The sequence below is a fragment of the Episyrphus balteatus genome, chromosome 3, assembly GCF_945859705.1.
Source record: "Episyrphus balteatus chromosome 3, idEpiBalt1.1, whole genome shotgun sequence".
NCBI classification, from domain to species: domain Eukaryota; kingdom Metazoa; phylum Arthropoda; class Insecta; order Diptera; family Syrphidae; genus Episyrphus; species Episyrphus balteatus.
In genome coordinates, this window is record NC_079136.1 from 41,366,856 (window position 1) to 41,385,597 (window position 18,742).

General features: G+C 31.1%; 1 protein-coding gene across 2 annotated transcripts; it reads left to right on the top strand.

Annotated features, from left to right (window-relative positions):
- Nucleotides 1-2,330: 2,330 nt before the first annotated feature.
- Nucleotides 2,331-15,466, top strand: LOC129915515 (S1 RNA-binding domain-containing protein 1). 2 transcript variants are annotated; one of them, XM_055995080.1, is made up of 14 exons: nt 2,331-2,607; nt 2,665-2,802; nt 2,868-3,109; nt 10,854-11,170; nt 11,238-11,476; nt 11,534-11,898; nt 11,956-12,238; nt 13,844-14,043; nt 14,102-14,291; nt 14,352-14,486; nt 14,555-14,650; nt 14,712-14,841; nt 14,908-15,037; nt 15,092-15,466. In XM_055995080.1, exons 1-14 carry the CDS (start codon nt 2,447-2,449, stop codon nt 15,274-15,276), a joined length of 2,811 nt encoding a protein of 936 aa, XP_055851055.1. In that variant the 5' UTR covers nt 2,331-2,446; the 3' UTR covers nt 15,277-15,466. The 2 variants fall into 2 exon arrangements, with proteins under 2 accessions (XP_055851055.1, XP_055851056.1); XM_055995081.1 differs by lacking the exons at nt 2,331-2,607; nt 2,665-2,802; nt 2,868-3,109 and adding an exon at nt 10,561-10,744.
- Nucleotides 15,467-18,742: the final 3,276 nt, after the last annotated feature.

Consider the following 18,742-nt stretch of genomic DNA (forward strand, 5'->3'; position numbering starts at 1 on the left):
CGTCCAATTTATTATAAGTTTATCCCAATGTTAAAACCTTAAATAAATAACATTTTTAATTTTTTTTTTTTCGTTCTTAAACTTTATTTATTTTAATAAGCCGCATTTTTGTATCTAAATTTATTCTCTTTTTTTATTTTGAACTTTACAGAAAATTGTTGAATTTTAAAATTAATATTAACTTCTTGTTTGTGCTTAAAAAAAGTATAAATATTTTGAGATTTCAATTCGGATTAATATGAAGAAATACATTCAATGTTAAAATCTTAAACTTTTTTTCTTCATTTTTTTTTTGTTCTTAAATTTAATTTATTTATTTTTTTTTCATAAGCAGCATTTTTTTGTTTGTTTAAATATTTAAATTATTTTATAATTTCAAACACAAGTTTGTGAAATACAATAGAAATAGAACTTTTAATTTTTTTGTTTAATTTTAAATATAAATTTAAAAAGTGTCGTTAACCACTAATTTGATTAAATATTAAAATATTTATTTTTTTGATTAAATGTAAGTAATTTAAAAAAAATATATTATTAACCCACCCTTAAAAAATAGGAGCTTAACGGTAAAGTTCTTTTCAAACAAAAACAAAACAAAAAAATTAAGTATGTACCTTTTTTTAAAAATGAAAAACAAAAATAAAATAATAATAAATTAGTTAAATAGTGCAAAATAGATGTCAATAAATTAAAATATTTGTAGTTTTGACTTTTTTGTCTTTTAAACAGGTATAAACATTATTGTAACATTATACATAAATTATGAATTGAAAAAAATGAAAAAGAAACAATTTTAAAATTTAAATCGATGTTGTGTAAACATTTTTTTTATGTAAGCGAAAATTGATGTAAATATATTGTTACAACAATATTATACAATACAACAAAATAAAAAATAAAAAGCAAAATGTTTAAAGCAGAAATGTTGCACTGTAAAGTGTTTAAATAAGTTAATCAAAGAAAAAAAATTAAAACTTAAATGTTCCGTAAATATTCGAATGTGATATATTTAAAATGAAAAATAAATAATGTGGGTAAAATAATGAAGTTTTGATTCAATTTATTAATACTTCGTATAAAATTCATAAATCAATTAATTCGTTACTTTTTTCAAAAGTATTAATTGAATCCTAGAAACTGTGGAAGTGGATCTGAAGCATTTAAAGTAACTTAACCGAAGAAAGCTTGTTTTTCGGATAAGCTTGGTTAATGAATTTATAGAAGCTTTACAGAAATTACCAAGTTTTGTATTTGATGTTTGGTTTTGATATTGAATAATCTAGCTCGGACACTTTTTGGTTCTGACATTGAATAATTTAGCTGGAACTTTTTTTTGTTTTGACATTTTTAAACTGATTAAGTTTGTGATTTCATTAATGAATCGGCCCTAGCGAGGTATCGGTCGGAGCGAAAAATTCTCCGATTTCATACGAAATATGCTTCGTATACGCTCCGACGGATTACCTCGCTAAGACCGAATATACTAGGATGGCCGAGTGGGTAGAGTGGTGGACTACCACCAAGCAGAAACGAAGTTCGATTCCTGGGTTCGGTAAAAAAATTATATAAGTACTTTTAAAATTATCATTAATAGATATACCAAAAACTATTGGAATGTAGATAAATCATTTCAGATTAAAAGATAAAATTGATGATATAAAATCAATTCAAAACCAATTATTTTTTTTATACAAGCTCTTTGGAAACTATCTGTCAAATATTAAAGCTTCGGTAAAGATTCTTAAAGACCTATAAATACATTCTTATAAAGGGTCAAATTTGTATAACGTTCTCCTTTTTCCATGTATAAGCTGAAATATAGCTTTCCCATCGGTCAATTTGGCCCATGACTTTATATTGAAAATTCGATTTTATAAATAAAAATATTTTTGTTTGTAATTGTTTTATGCAAAAAGGTAAGAAATGTTTTTTTTTTACAGGGGTTCAGGGTTCTAGTTCAGGATTTTAAAACCTTTTTACGAACTTAAAAATGTATTCCACAAGGTATTTTGAAAGCTTTTAAATGCATGTGAAAAAATTGTTATTAGGGGTATTCTATTCATACAACAGTGTAAACTCTGCTTTAATGGAAAATATGGTAAACGAACTGTCAAACCCAAAAAAAAAAATTTGACACAGTTTTACCAGGTTAACCAAGAGTTTATATCATTGTGTTTAGCAGAAGAACACAAAAGAGATAAGTTGCAGTTTGCAGACCAAATGAACAAGTCTATTGCATATCATAGAAAACATAGAAATTTCCAACATCGTTTGTACATGAAAAGCAAGAAAACTTTTTTTTATCTGTCATTCGAACTGTCATCAAATTTGATTTGAAAACCGTTTGGCGGCTGTTTGTGTTTAATGTTTTGTTTGCAATTTTTCCATATATATTTTTTGCAAACAATTATTATTTATTAAAATTAAATATTTTAACTAATTAACCATGAGTACAAGACCAACAAGACGTGCCGCTACAAAAGTCGCAGCAATTATTATATCAGACAGTGAAGCTGAAACACCAATTAAGCCCAAAAGAGGACGAGTCAAGAAAATTGTTGATCCTGATGCGGACATAGAAATGAAAAAATCGCCAGTAAAAGCTGTGTAAGCAAATAAATATATAAATTTAAAGAAATATTTATTATAATTGTGTGTTAATAGAAAACGCAGAGGAAGACCACCAAAGAAAATCGTTGAAGAAATCAACAGCGACGATGACAATGATGATGCAAATCCTCCAACCAAAAAAGTCAAAAAAGAGGAGCCCCTCGATGAGGATGAAAAACCAGTCAAAGTTGTGTAAGGAAATACATATTAAGCTAAAGGTTTTCATAATATTCAAAAATTATAATTTATTTTTGTAGAAAACCGCGAGCTAAAAGAGTTGCCGCTCCTAAAAAACCAGCTGCTCCCAGAAAGCCACGCACAACCAAAGCTTCAACAAGTAAAGCTGTTAAAGACGAAATTGAAAGTGAAAATCAAGATCCAAATAGTGATGAAGCTGCCACTGAAGTGCCAGATGTTCCAGATGGACAAGTTTTGTCAGCGGTGAAGAAATACACGGCCAGACCTTCAATGTCTGGTGCATTGAATTCTTCATTTATGGGTGAGTTTTGCTTGACTCAAAATACACTTGTTGCAGATTCCATTATATAATTTTTTTTTAAATAATATTTTGGCTATGTCATATCTCACGTATACCTAAAAGTAAATAAGTTATTAGGTTTTTTATTAGAAGAATACACTTCAAAATGCTTTAAAGCGGTCTGAGGGGGGACAAATCTGAAAACTAAGGTACCCACTTTTTTGAAATTAGGGTATTTTTTATGATTTTTTGGTGTATCATTTTTTCGGTTATATCAGAACGACAAAAGTAGATTTTTGACTGCATTTTGGATGTGTCTGGCAAGGGGAAAGCTGAATGTGAAACACCTGGGCCCTATTGCATCAACCACTTTGCACTTTGCATTTTGCAACTTTGCAAAACAATACTTTTTTGCAAAGTAAAAGTGCAAAGCGTTGCACCAAAAATTAAAAGTTCCCCACTTTGCACTTTGAAATTTTTGATTTTTTTTTGCAAAGCAAAAAGTGCGGGCGTTGCACCAACTTAAAATGGAACTTTGCGTAATTTGAAAATTTGCAAAGGTAAATAGTTTCAACTTCTTTTCGTTGTTAAAAAAGGTTGAAATCTTCCTTTTTTTTACTTAAACAACGATGTCTTTTGAAATTTTGTTGTACTTTAGTCTAACATTTGTTATTTTGTTGGTTACTTAGACTGATGCTTTGCTGTAATTTGTTTAAAGAAGAAATTAATAGAATTTTTAATATCAATATAATATCATTATTTTAACTTTAAATTGCAATCATTCTTTGAATGACGGATAATTTTTAATAAGGTGGGTGGCAATTCTAGAGGAGGCTATGTGGCCATGAAGCAGAGGGCAGAGGTGCGTTCTTTATTTTACCATAGTTTACTTATATTATCGAACTAAATGGTCTATTGTTTAGTTACAATTTCTAACTATTTGACATCGTTCCTAGAATCCTTTGTCAAATAGTGTCAAATAGTCACGATTCTTAACTATTTCCAACTCACTTCCATGATACGAGTTTAGTGAGTTGTTGATCTAAGAAATAAGATGTTTGGTTTTCAAGACTGGTTGGTGATGAATGACCAAAACCCATATTCCCAAAGAGAAAATCCCCAAAGCCAAAATCCCCAAGACAGACCTGGGTATAGACAAAATATCCAGGAAAAAATCTCCGAGCGAAAATCCCAAAATTTCAGATGCGCAAGTTGTCTATCAAGCAATCAAATCGCGCGCGCGATTTGATTGCTTGATAGACAACTTGAGCATGTTCATTTTGGAAAGACCTATTTTTACACATATTTAATTGTAAGCTGTGATAACTTGCCTCAAAAGATTATGCTTAGTTCAACTTGCTGTATCCTTCCAGTATATTAGAATCATAGGTCAAACAACGAAGATTCAAGTCACGGTTGTTTACATAAATTATTTTTTCTGTTCCGTTTTAAAGGAGGGACCTTTATGATTTCAAAATTGTCGTGTTTGGTTTTGATTTTGCTTGACTTAAGGTGTTTTTGTATCATTCTATATCGTTTTTGTTTCTACTAGTTGGAGATTTTTTGGGATTTGGAGAAAATGGGAGAAAAAATTATTTATTGGAGATTTTGTCCATTGGATGCCTTTCCCCATAGGGATTTTGTCCAAGGGGTCAAAAATTTTCTGGAGATTTTATCCGATTGAGATTTTTTTTTTTTGGAGATAGTGTAGGTTTCCCTTTCAAGACAATTCAAACATTTTTATTACTTTTATTAATCAGCGGAAAAATTAAATTAAAATTGGAATTTTTGAAATGATGCGAAAAAATTTATTTTGAATAAAAACATGATTTTTGGTTATAATAAAGGAATTGGAATTATTCTAAAAAAAAATTGGTCGTTTGACAGTTTAACATTATCTACCAACAAATCGTTCCTAAATGAAGAAAAACTGGAACAGAAAAGATCAGAACAGCACAAATTCTTGAAAACTGTCACAAAAAAAAAGATCAGCCGTTAGTTTTGAAACTTAAAATAAAAATAATTTTTTTTTTTATGACTTTTCATTCAAATAAATTATAATTAATCAGAATATTTGTTCACATTTTGAATTTTTCTTCATATTAAGAAGATTCTAAACAAATTTTCATTATTTTGAATTTATTTAAAACATTTTTGTAAGAATAAAACAAATCAGTTGCTGTTTGACACTTCTCACTCGTTTGCTCTACCTCAAAAGTAGGAGCAGAAAAACTTGAACTAATCTGTGCCGGAAAACTTCATGGAACACAAAATGACAGTTTGTAGAACAGTTTAGAGCAAGGTTTTTCTTCATGAAACACACAAACCTGTACTTTTCGAATCAGATCATTAAACAGACCTAATGCCAGTTCAACTTCTTTTCACATACTTACCATAGTTAAATATTCCCAATATTTAATTATTCCTAATTTCAAAATTCATTCTAAATTTTACATCAATCACGTACATATTACTATACTCTTCATCTTTAAAAAGTCGTTCAAAGCGATTATTTTAAATTATCATTTAATATACCCGAACTTTACAAGAGAAATGGCCATCCGCAAATGAAATTTTGTCTTTGCATATTATTGTAAAACTTTGCAGAATTTGATATGGAAAGTGCAAAGTTTTTTTGGTTGGTGCAACGAAATCGAAGAATTCTTTGCAAATTGGCAAAAGTTTGCACTTTTCAGAAAAGTACTTTTTTCTTTACAAATTTGTGGTTGGTGCAACAAAATTTGCAAAGAAGGAATTTTTGTTTAACTTTTCAAAAAAATAATTTCCTCTTTGCAAATTGGAGTTTGGTGCAACAAAATTTGCAAAGTTAAACTGCAAATTTGCAAAATGCAAAGTGCAAAGTGGTTGGTGCAATAGGGCCCTGGTACCCACTTTTTCAGAATCAGGGGGCAACTATCTATATTGTTTTTATTTAATTTGAAGTGGTTATACCAAAAACGCAACAATCTGAAAAATTACCATTTTTGACTTCTTGCATTGACATACAGTGGTGCATATCTAAATTAGGGATGTTGCGAGTATTCGCATCCGCATTTGCAAATGCGAAATTTCCGCATGATTTGGGATATCCGCATCCGCAATAATCAATACGGATTTTCATGCGGAAGATGCGACAAGAAAGAAGTTGGGTGGAGCCAGCAAATGGCGCGTACTAGTGGCAGTCACACCGAGTAATACGTTAATTACTGATTTTTTTTTAGGCAAAACACAGAATAAATGCAAAAGTCTTAAATATAGTCCGTTTTCACTAGAGTCTTAAGTCGAATTTCAAATTGTATAGGAATTTTTTAGAATTTGGAATTCGAACTGACCTAATTTGCGAAATTTTAAAATTTGGGGTTAAAACAGGCTATTAATAAAGATCTTTCTTTCCGGACAAAAAAAAAATGCCAGTAAAGAACTTAACGACAATTTCTACCCACTCCACAAGCCAGTCTTCCTAATTAACAATTATTTAGAAGTGGGGCTTAATTAACCAACCTCTGTTTAACCGACTTGATGCAGAGAAGGTGGCGGTATTACTTTGTATTAAGTCTAATACACCTATTTTTAATTTCTCTCATTAAATACAAATAAAAATAATTGTAATATATATGTAACTATATCATTATTTTAATTCATTTATATTAATTTTGTATATAATATCTTAAAAATCCGCATCCGCATCAGCACATGTTAACTTTCAAAAATCCGCATCTGCATCCGCGGATGTGAAAAATCCACATCCGCAACATCCCTAATATAAATATGTACACACTAGATAAAACTAAAAAACCAAAAACTCGGTTTTCTTAATTTTTCACATAAATTTTGAGGTTATGTGAAAAAATTGTGAAGACATAAGTTGAAGAATATTTATTACCCACAATCTTGCCATACAACTTTTTTCCATAGGACTTGTAGTTTTGCCGGAAATCGAGATATACCATTTTTTACCATTAAAAACTCAACCCTACCACTTCCCGAACTCAGCTCGCCCGTAATTTATTTTTCCTTTCATTTTTATCATATTCACCTCCTTTTCCAATGGGTTTCATCCGACTATGATTTTTTTTGGTTTCAAAAATTATCGACCCAGGGATGTAGGGCGTTCGTTATTTTTGAATCATGTTCCTAAGTGGAAAAACTTCTAAATAATAAAAAAAAATCCCCTAATTTTTTCAGATTTTAAATAAAAATCTGAAAAATTAGGGGATTTTTTTTTTTATTATTTAGAAAAAGTTTTTCCAGTTAGGAACTTGATTCTCGAAAAAAACCTAAATAACGAACGCCCTAGTACACACTCGAATTTCCTTCATACCAAAACTGCCAAAATAATGCTGCCGGCTCTTCGTATGTCTCAATATGTCGTTCCAATAAAGGAATGTAGCTAAAATACTATGCTGTCGTGACCTTAATTGGCTAGATTAGGCGGAGGTGTTAGTGTATTAAAGCCTCTAACAACACTACCATTTGTCATATCTGCAAGCTTAACGGGACAAGAAAATTAGATTAAAGAAAAATTTCCAAGGAGTTTGACCCCCTGAATACAATGGTGTGGCTGTAGCTTGCAGCGCAAGTTGAAGAATTCTCAACTTTTTGCTCAGCTGCCGCCAACTTTTGTATGGTTTTCCCTCAGTAAAATTTTGACAGTACTACAAGCTACAGGCACAGCTACACCATTGTATTCAGCCAGTGAAAGATAACAAGCTGCACTGACTCTTTCTCGAATATTCTCAGTCTTTTCCTACTCTTATGCTTTCTGAACTGAGCGTGCTCAAATGCTTTGCTTGATTTGCAAAAGAACTGTTGCCTTTTCGAAGCGTGTGTCCAATCCACTGCCGCATACGTCTCCCTTATAATAGATTCAATAGATTTCTGACCCGTTCTTCTAGGAAGTTCTTTGTTGGAAACATCTATTTACGAAGACTTACAACTTTCTTTTACAGTTGATGTAACTTTTCAAGCGCTGTATCATTATAGCAGTACGGATTCAATATGCGAACGTTACAGAAATAGCTTGTTTTTAAATCTCAAAGAGTAATTCATCCAAATATTAAACGCAGTCTTCGCCTTCCCGGTTTGGCTGATGATGCCTGTTCCGTTCCACCTTCGATAGAGACAATACTCCCAAAATGTTGGAAACTTTGTACTTTGTGTTTGATTTTCAGTACCATACTTTCTGCTTTTCTCTCCACACTTGAGTCAAAATGATAGATTTCCATGATTGTGAGAAAGTAGGCATAAGCCGTCCGCGTGATCTTGATGGTTTACATAAGATGTCAGATTCCATCGGATTCCTCCGTTTGAGATTAAAGTAAAATGCATCAGAAAAAAAGAAACAATGAAATTGATTTTTGATAGTCGTTTATAGCTATTAGGAAAATTATTTCAGTTGTTGGCAAGCTACACAATCTACCTACCCTCATCTTTGTTCTGATTGAAATACAATAGATAAAGTGTTTCTTTTGTAGTGGAACAGGAAAAAAATTAAACTAACGATTGGTTAGTATCTATCCTTCAAACTGTATGTAAACATGACAAAATATAATTTTTTAAATTTTTATTGATTCATTTTCCTGATGGCTATTATTTACCCCCTTCTTGCTTTGGCGTAGTACATAATTTATCACAAAAAAAAAAAAAAAAAATTGGGAACAGTATGCAGCAACCTTCTCTGCCTCCACTTTGAACTTCAAGTTCGTCTGACAATCTTTCTCCGTGCTAAACGTGACATTTGGGCCCATCGTATCGTTTTGTTAGAACTCCGCATAAACTTGCCTTCACGCAACGAATTTAGCTTAACTGCTATACAGTATCATCACTTCTATATTTTTTATTTTGTGTTGAAATTGACTCAATGAATGAGTTTAAATGGCTGAATACAATGAAACAAATGTACTTGTAGCTTTTTGTACTATTCAAATTTGAATCTCTCTAGGGTAAAAATTGACATTTCTTTAACTTGTAATGCAAGCTACAGCTATAAAATTGTATTCAAGGAATAAGCAGTACAAAACGAACTGGGGGGGAGGGGTCATTCCGTAACTCGATTTATCAAACAAAGGTATCGTTTTATTTCAGACTATGGTTTTATTTCCATAACTTCAATAATCACTATCGTCGCAAAGGATATCGTTTTTTTTTTTTGCTTTTCGTGACACGATTATGATCATGAAAACGATTGTGCTTAGACGATTATTGGACAATAGCTAAACAGGTATCGTCCTGAGTAAATTTGTAAACAAAATGAATCCTTTTTATGAATCCTATCTTTATAAATATGTAAACAACAAACAAAATTGTCTACAATAAAAAAAGAACATTACATAAAAAAAATGCAATGTTCACATTTTTTTTCATCTACAACTTAACTTCCTGTTTTTCACTTTTATGTTTATGGTTTAAGGTTTATTATTATATACTTTTCTGTTTAATTTCTTCTTTATTTGTTGGACTTAATAAATCTTGAAAGTAGACCCGACATGGTTTTCTGTGACCTCCTGATCTATTTAATTTTATTACCAATCAAACTCAATGCAACACATAAAACTATCTTGGTTATGGTTCTATTTTCCGATAGAATATAACGAACATCAACGCAATCAAATGTTTTTCATTCCTGATTTTTTTAATTTTCCGCATTAATTTTTTTTTTTTTCGGAGTTCTACGGAGATATGAAAATGAATGAAGATTGTGCACTCAATGTCTTGTTCAGCAACTGATACTTTGAATACAATTTTAGTTCCGATTGTATATATTTTTGTTGCCAAAATGTTGTAAAAAATGAGAAATAAAAGTGGGGCAGTTATAGCGACCGAGAATGCATGTTTTGAAAAGCCAGTCCATTACACGAGATACAAGTGCTTTTATATTAACAGTCTCTTAATGAAATTGAATTCCTAGCAATAATTATAAAATAATCTCGAAAGACAATAATAAGATAAGCTTCTATTTTTACTTGCTCAATAGGGCAATTATTTCGTGTCAAAAAAAAAATTTCGAGGTTTTAATCAAAACTAACATAACGATGATGGAGAAGTCCAAAAAAGTGGGTTTCGTCATGACGTCCGTCGGTCTGTGCGTCGGTGCGTCCATCTGTACAAGTAGCTACAGCCTAAACGGGTGAACGAATTTTCTTGAAATTTGGTATAGATGTTTTTTTCGTAATTTCCAAGGTTGGTTTTTTTTATTAAACACTTCAATACAACCATGTCGAACAATTTTTCTTTTTTTTTTATTGAGAGTGATTTTCAAACCTCGTTTCTCTGCTTTTTTTTTGAAATCTTGACAAATCCTAAGAACATTCGTACAAGAGCATCTACATGCGACTTAGTTATGTATTTTATTATAATATCTACAATCGCAACTCAAATCGAGAATCTCTTTGAACAAGTAAAACTTTTAAACCTCTCAATTAACTGGCATGGGTATCCCCGCTTCGTTTTAAATACCTGCGTTGTGTTGGTCACAACAAAAAACTTGTTGTGCAGTTAATGATAGTCTAATTAATTTAATTGGCTTGCTGTTTACGAAGTTGTCGTTTAAACACGCTTATTTAAATTTGTTTTTATTTGCAATGGGAAATTTCTTTGGAAAAGATATTGTTGAAACTGTTAGGCAAAACTTTCAAGACATAAACATTGTCGATGCCTGTAAGTTCAATAACATTTCTAAAACCATTTATTTAAAATTTAAAAAAACAATTCCAAAAAGAAATTCTACTTGTAGGCGTAAATTTTTAAATATTTTGAACTTTTATAGCACGACGCAAAGTTTGGGACATCTATGAGCTTTTGGCAGAACAAGAAAACATCGATACCCTCTCAGCCAAAAATATAGTCTATCTCTTTGAAAATGAAAATACAATTCCTTTCATTTGCCGCTATCGTCGAGATCTCATCAGCCAAAATATCACACCGGAAAAGTTGCGTGATATTAAAAATGCTTACACAGAAATTTTGGCCTTGCGAAAGAAAGCCGAAACTATTGTAAGTCAACTGGAAAAGGAGACAGAAATCAATGAAGAAGTTCGTACGGAGATGTTATGTGCCAAGAGTGCTGAAGAGTTGGAGTTTTTGGTAAGCTCTTTGGCTTTCTTTCTTTTTGAATCAATTTATATTAAATTTGATCTTTGTTGATAAATAGTATGCACCATACAAACCTGCTAGCAAAGGATCTCTAGCTGATCGTGCCAAAGCCTTGGGTCTTGAAGAAATTTCTGATCGTTTGCTCTTTGGCGACTTGCCTCCAGTCGACCTGAATATGGTTGTAGACCGAAAAAATCCTGATTTGGATCATTTTGATAAAGCATTTGAAGGAGTATGTCACATTATATCACATAATTTCGCTAAACACACTGGAATTCTTGAAGAATTGCGTCGATTGTAAGGGATCATTACCAAATTGTATTTTTAAAAACTTATTTATATCCTTCCATTTAGACAAAAAGTTCATAACATAACATTAAAATGTACAAAAGCAAAGGTAGTTGAGCCAAAAGAGTCCAAAGAAGACTCAAAATCCAAGTCTGCTGCATTTACTTCTTCACATGGTAACCGCAATGATCAATCAAAGTATGAATCGTACTTTAAATTTGAAAATTCCATTCGTTACATCAAACCTCATCAGGTTTTGGCCATAAACCGTGGAGAAAAGTCAAAGTTTTTGACTGTAAAAATCAATATTCCAGATTATTTTAAACATGAAATTAAAAGATATATTCGTAATGTTTTTACATGCGAACAAAACTATCCACTTAGGAATGAGGTATTGGAAAAGGCCTTTGAGGAATGTTATACAAAGAAACGTAAGTTTTTCTTTATAGGCTTTTTTAAGAAATTTCATTTATATTATTGTTTTTTAGTTGTTCCATTGGTTTCACGACAAATACGATCTGATTTAAATGAATCAGCCAAAAAAGCATCTATTGATGTTTTTGCTAAAAATCTGAAACAACTTCTTCTAATGTCTCCACTTAAAGGAGAACGAATTTTAGGTGTTGATCCTGGATTTACAAATGGCTGTAAATTGGCATTGATTTCGGAAACTGCTGATGTATTGGAAACCGGCGTTGTTTATCCACATAGCAAACGTAATGATCCAGATCAGTGTGGAATAACACTTGCAAAAATGCTAATTCGAAATAAGTGAGTTTAAATTTAATTCTTCAATCAAATAACTTATTTTATTTTTGGTAATGAACAAAATTTGTTGCGTTATTTTCAGTGTCTATGAGTATTAGGGTGGGTCGAAAAATCGAATATTTTTTTTTTTTATTTTATACTTCGAAAAGTCGATTGATAGACACCTCACCAAATATGAGCTTTTAATAAAAATAGGAAGATCCTCCTCTTCGCAGTTTTTCCATTAAAATCAATCTTTTTAAAAAAATATCATTTTTTTATCAATCGACTTTTTCACAGAATTTTTGGAGAAATTGAAGATAATCTGTGACACTATTTTGAAAAAATAAAATATTGGGATGATCAAGGCGTAATGAATTGTAGGTTTATGAGTTTAAGTCGACGGTGGCGTTGATAATTAGATTAAATTTTAATTCCATTGGTGTTCTTAAAGTTGTCATTGAACTAAATAATGAAATAATTTAGTTGTGTTAATAATGTCTTTCAGGAGTTATGTGAAAAAGCAAAACTTGGCTTTTCTGGGAGAAATGAATACCGAACCGCTTTCTAATTCTAAATTGGTTGGAGACTATGTACTCAGAAGTCTTGGCTGTTATAAGCCTTGAATGCTGAAAAGAGTGACGTATACCTATGCAGTTGAACTATTAATTTGAGTATTCCAAGTTCAATTGCTGATTTTAGTATTTCAAACCATCATATGAATAGCCTTCACTTCCTTAGAGCTGATCTTGCAAATGACACTTATTCATATTCCAGACTGTTTAAGCAGATTGACTCGGCTTTCAATTTTAGGACTCGTCTATAATGAAGTTATTCCTTCCTTAGCATTTATGATAATGATATTGTTGTATTAAAAATCCTTAATTGAAGGTTGCCCTGCAACTTAAATCCAAAACTCTAAATCAAAGCGTCTCACAGTGTGAAATTTTCACATTCTAGCTAAACTTAATTGATAAATTAAGTTGGGCTGCCTTGTAAAAAACATTTTTTTTATGTCTTATGGCCAATTTCATAAAGCCCTTTTAAATATTTATCAGGTTTTTACGTCCTAAAATGACGTTAGTGCCATACAAAAAACGTCATTTAAAAATTTAAAAGACTTTTAAATGTTTGTGAAATAGGCCATTAATATAAAAAAAAGGTTTGTTTTTAGATTTAAATAAATTATTCGATACCTCGCTTCGTTTTCGAAACATACACAGTTTTAAAAACAACTTATTTTACCTACAAGCTCCTACAGTTTTTAATAAGCTACCCGATTCCATCAGAGGTTTACGAGGATTATTATTTCTCGAGATCAAATTATGGCTTTTTTATCTAGTCTCAGATCAAATTTAACGTTACTCACCTTAAAGCCAAAATGATAAAATTGTTGGGCTCATCAGTTAGATGCAGTTAACTTAAAAATAAGTAAAATGTTTAAATTTTTGTGTGCAAAATTATATTTTTCAAAAACAGTTTGATCGTAGTCTTGGTTGGGTTATCTTTCTATTTTTGTAGTTCGTGAGAACCTCACAGAGTCACATTTAAATACCTTCCTCATTGTGGGGTTGTGTCATCTCCAATTAAAATTTTTGCACACTACAATTTTATGTATACTCTTTCCAGATGTAAACTTATCGCCTTAGGAAATGGCACTGCCTGTCGTGAAACTGAATTTTGGCTAACAAAACTTTTCGAAAAAGGAATTCTCGATCCAGAATATGTAAAATACAGTATTGTCTCTGAACAAGGTGCCTCAATTTACTCGTGCAGTGAAGTGGCTAAAAAAGAATTTCCTGATCTCGATGTGAATGTCATAAGTGCAGGTATGTTCAAAGTTGAATTTATCAAAAAACCTCAAACTTACAGTTTTTTTTTTCTCAGTTTCTATTGCACGTCGCCTAAATGATCCCCTAAGTGAGTATGTTAAAATTGAACCACGACACATTGGTGTCGGTATGTATCAACATGACATAAATGAGAAAATTCTATCGGAGTCTTTGAACGAAGTTGTGTCGGAATGTGTAAGTTTTGTTGGAGTTGACATTAATACAGCAAGTTTAAGTGTTTTAAAGTAAGTTTGATTAATAATCAAAATTATTAGTCTTCTTTAACAAAATCTGCTTTTTTTTAGACACATTGCTGGTTTGACTGAAAAACGTGCTGAAAAAATAATCCAACATCGACAAGAGAACGGACCTTTCCGCACCAGAAAGGATTTGCTTCAAGTAAAGACTATTGGAGAGAAGACATTTGTACAATGTGCTGGGTAATATTAAATCAATTTATGATTTTAAAATGAGAAACTATTTTTGGTATTTTTTTTGTCTCGGACAGATTCATACGAATTGAACCAAAAAGTCTTGGAGGTGAAGTTGACAATTTATTAGACTGCACTTGGGTACATCCAGAAAGTTACACTGTTGCCAAAAAGTAAGCTTACATTAAATTGAAATTTATTGGATTCGTTATCTTATATTTTGATATTTTCTAGAATTATTTCAAAATGTGGACTTAATCTCAAAAATATAGGGGAACCTGAATTTATTTTTAAAATCATAAGTTTCAAAAACACACAATCCGATGAATCTTTGACTAAAGAATTTGGCATTCCAATTGAAAGGGTAAGTTTTTTGATTTCTTAAATTTTCTATTTGAATTTCTTAAAATTTACTTCACATTTTTTGTAGTTACAAGTCGTACTCGAAGCTCTTCAGAGAGAACTTTTTCAAGATTATCGATCTGATTTCGATAAGAAACCACTTTTCAAGCAGGGAATAACACGAATGGAAGATTTATTTGTTGGAGAAATTGTTACAGGTAAATAATTGATTACACTTTTGTCGATTGACTAAATTAATTAAATTTTTTTAGGAGCTGTAACTAACATCACACATTTTGGTGCATTTGTTGATATCGGAATTGAATGTGATGGATTAATTCATTCAAGCAAAATGAATGGAATTCATTTGAATCTGGGGGATCGTGTTAATACATCTGTTATTGATATTGACAAAAACAGAAGGAGAATTGCTTTAAGATTAGATGAATTGATTTAAATTGGTTTTTAATTTTTAAAAGTTAAAAGTTGTTAGTTTGTTCCATTGACTGTCTCAAGTCGTGTGCTGTGCTATTACTAAGATTTTTTATTTGTTGCATTTAGTACAAAAAATACAAAATCTAAAAGACCTTAAAAAAATACTTAAAAAACAGTAATTAATTTAAATGCAATAAAATCGTGTTCGTTTATGTCATTTTTATTCGTCTGACATTATCAGAAAAATATATTAAAACACGATGAAGGTGTTTGCTTTTACTTTAATGTTATTTGTAATCCTTTCGCTAAAGAAATATTTTTTTCATATTAATAATTTTTTTTTATTTATTAATTTGTTTAAAAAAAAATAAGCAAACACATTTTTTTCAACGTATCATTTAGAAATACAAGTTTTTTTTTTCAATCAGGTACTTATAAGCGGCTAGGGGTTGAGGGACAAAGGATCAAACGATAAAATAGTAGTTTAAAAAAAAAAACGCCCCCGTCTACTCAGTTATTGTAAATGATTTTCATGGCTGTTTACCATCGGCAGATAAGTAAATTTAAACTGAATATTTTTAATTGTTGACTTCATAAAACCCTATTGGAATCAAAAGGTCGACCTTAATATTTTGATTTAAAAAAAAAAAAAATTACATAAACCCAAACCTTGCATCCACTCAATATACAGCTCTGTGAAAAAAATAGCACCATGTAGCATTTTGTACTTTCATACAAATTGCGGTCTTCTCTATTGATGATAACACAACATTTCTATTGTATTCAGTAGCATAATGAACAAAGAAATTTTAAGCCAGAAAGTTTAAGCCAAAATACACTTTTAAGCACGACGGCGGCGCAAAAATAACACATGGGGATGCTTTTGATATAATGGTACTGGTCTCTAATTTTGGAGTTATCCCATGATGAAGGTTCAAATTTATGTTGATATTATGAGGGAAGTACGCTGAATGGAATATGCCTCTCAAGTGGGTCCTGCGGCAGGATAATGAGCTTAATCGAACGAGCCAATTAGCAAAAGATTTTTTCGCTTGAAAATGTCCGTTATGGAATGTCCGGCTGAATCAATAGACCTGAACCCCATCTTAAATCTTTGGACATATGTAAAAAACGATGTATTTGAAGCCAAGCCGAAAAAAACGCTGTAATTATGGGAAGCTGTGCAGGCTGCATGGAGAAATACGTTGCACCGCTGTCGAATTATGCACATCAAATAAAAAGAAATCATTGAAAAAAAGATAAATTAAATGAATAAAATACGAAATTCGTTTGAAAAAAAGGCTCGTGGGAAAAAAGAAAGTGTAAAATAGATCACGTCCAAAAAAGAGAACATGTTCTCTTTCAAAGGGATACGATGAACACCCTAAGTACCTACATATAACTTAAAAAAAAAAAGATTTCAAATCTAGTTCAAAAATCTGCGAAAGGCTTGATTCTATTAAGGTCAGTCATTAGTTTGATCAAAAAAAAAAATTCATTCCAATTAGTCAATTGTTCGAGAAAAACATTCTTTTAGCGCTCAATAATATAGATAAAAATAAAAATATAGAAATCGCATGTAAAAATGCAACCCAAAAGGGGTTGAACGAAACCAATCTTTTTATTTTGAACCCAAGTGTTCAAATTTCTGTGGGTTTTAATAGTTTAATATGTAGGAACAACAATATTTTTGAACTCCTTGGGTTTAATATAAATCCAGGGTTTTTAACAAAAGCACATTCAAATCAGAAGTTGTTAAAACAAAAGAGAAATTTTGAATTTTTTACAGGACAGACAATAAAAGCTATAATTTCAACAACAAGTCCGAACATACACAGTATTGAGAATTTTCTATCTATAGAAACGAGCAAATGATTAAAACCAAATGTAGTTTTTTCCCAAACCCCAACATAAGCCCTGTTCCTTTGGGAGGTGGCAAAGTACTACTAGTACTTTACTAGCGATTTTCAATCGAACGCACTTTTAACGTATGCAATACAAATCGTATCTACTGGGGAAGAAGAGCATGAGTAGATGATAGTACTAGATTAACCAAAACATCGACTAGTAGTAAACTACCACCTCTAATGGAACAGGGCTATAGGTACCAACCCAAACAACTTCGGGTTTTTTTAAATGTGGAAAAATACCCAAACACATCCCTTACATGCATTTTATTACATAATGATTCGATTGCATGACTGCATACAATATGCATAACAAAAAAAAGGTATCCAATTTATTTATTAAAAAAGGGAAGTACCTGCAGTACCTTGCCATATTATTAGGCCCAAGCAAAAAAACTACAAATTTTCATGTTGCTAAGTTTTTAAAGTTTTTGTCGAAATATCTTACATTTTGTTTGTCTCATTTACTTACACTTATCATGTAGATACGGATTGACTTAAAAAAAGTTGGAATAACATACTGTGAAGGTCTGCTTGTCTGGTCTTCTACGAAAGAATAAACTACCAAAAATCTAAGAATCTTACGTAATAACCAGACGATCAGAGCTTCACTATTTATGCAAGATGGGGCTTTTGTCATAAAGTTAAGAATGTCACGTTATTCCTCGATACAAAAATTTAAGTATTGGACCCGTTTGGAAATATTCCGGTCATGAATTCCATAGAAAACCTCTTTTGGAGCTTATTCCTTTTTGCACGTTATTTTTTATCAAAATTTTTGAATTCTTTAAATTTTTTTTAGTCAATCAGTATCTATATGATAAGAGTAAGTAAATGAGACAACAAAAAATTCAGGATATTTCGACAAAAACTTTAAAAATTCAGCAACATGAAGCAAAAAATTGTATTTTTTTTGCTTGGGCCTAATAATATGGCAAGGTACTGTAAGTTAGAAAGTGGTATCTCTGGTTGAAGGTATAAAGTATTAAAAGCAGTGCTGCCGCTGGAAAAAATCAAAAAGGGGCTAAAAAAGGGGCCCGAGACAAAACAAGGGGCCAATCATAAAATTTCGTGAAGCAAAAAAAAAATTATATAAACATCACCGAATACATATCATAAACTTTTAATAATAAAATAAATTAATTAAAAAAACAAATAAAACAGTTCTTGACAAAATATGTATATGCAAATATACTTTCTGCATTTATACACTAATTTCGATTTCGGTTTACCCAGTTTTCATGATCTTTTCCTGGTTTTATTGAATCAAGGGCTGTCCTCAAGGAATTGCTAGTGTTTACAATTAATCTATTTTCGTTAATTTTCGTAAGCATATTTTTTACGAGTGTCAGTCTGAAAACTACATTTTTAGCTGATGCACTGCTATGCAGAGTTTTTAAACATAATTTCATCCAAACCATTTTTAAATAACCCGCGATAGCATGCCAAAATTCTTCTACGACCTGAATTTAAAAAAATGTTTCAAGAACCTTGTCCGCAGATACAGCCTCAAGCATTTTATATTCCTCAATAACTTTCTCGGAATTCAATTCGACTAAATGTTGGAAATCAGAAACCAGA

Excerpts from the sequence above, each read along its gene's own strand:
- LOC129915515 (XM_055995080.1), top strand. The coding sequence starts at position 2,447 with ATGAGTACAAGACCAACAAGACGTGCCGCTACAAAAGTCGCAGCAATT. Across the intron at positions 14,487-14,554 it reads ACATTTGTACAATGTGCTGG|ATTCATACGAATTGAACCAA; the intron begins GTAATATTAAAT and ends TGTCTCGGACAG. Across the intron at positions 14,842-14,907 it reads TTGGCATTCCAATTGAAAGG|TTACAAGTCGTACTCGAAGC; the intron begins GTAAGTTTTTTG and ends CATTTTTTGTAG.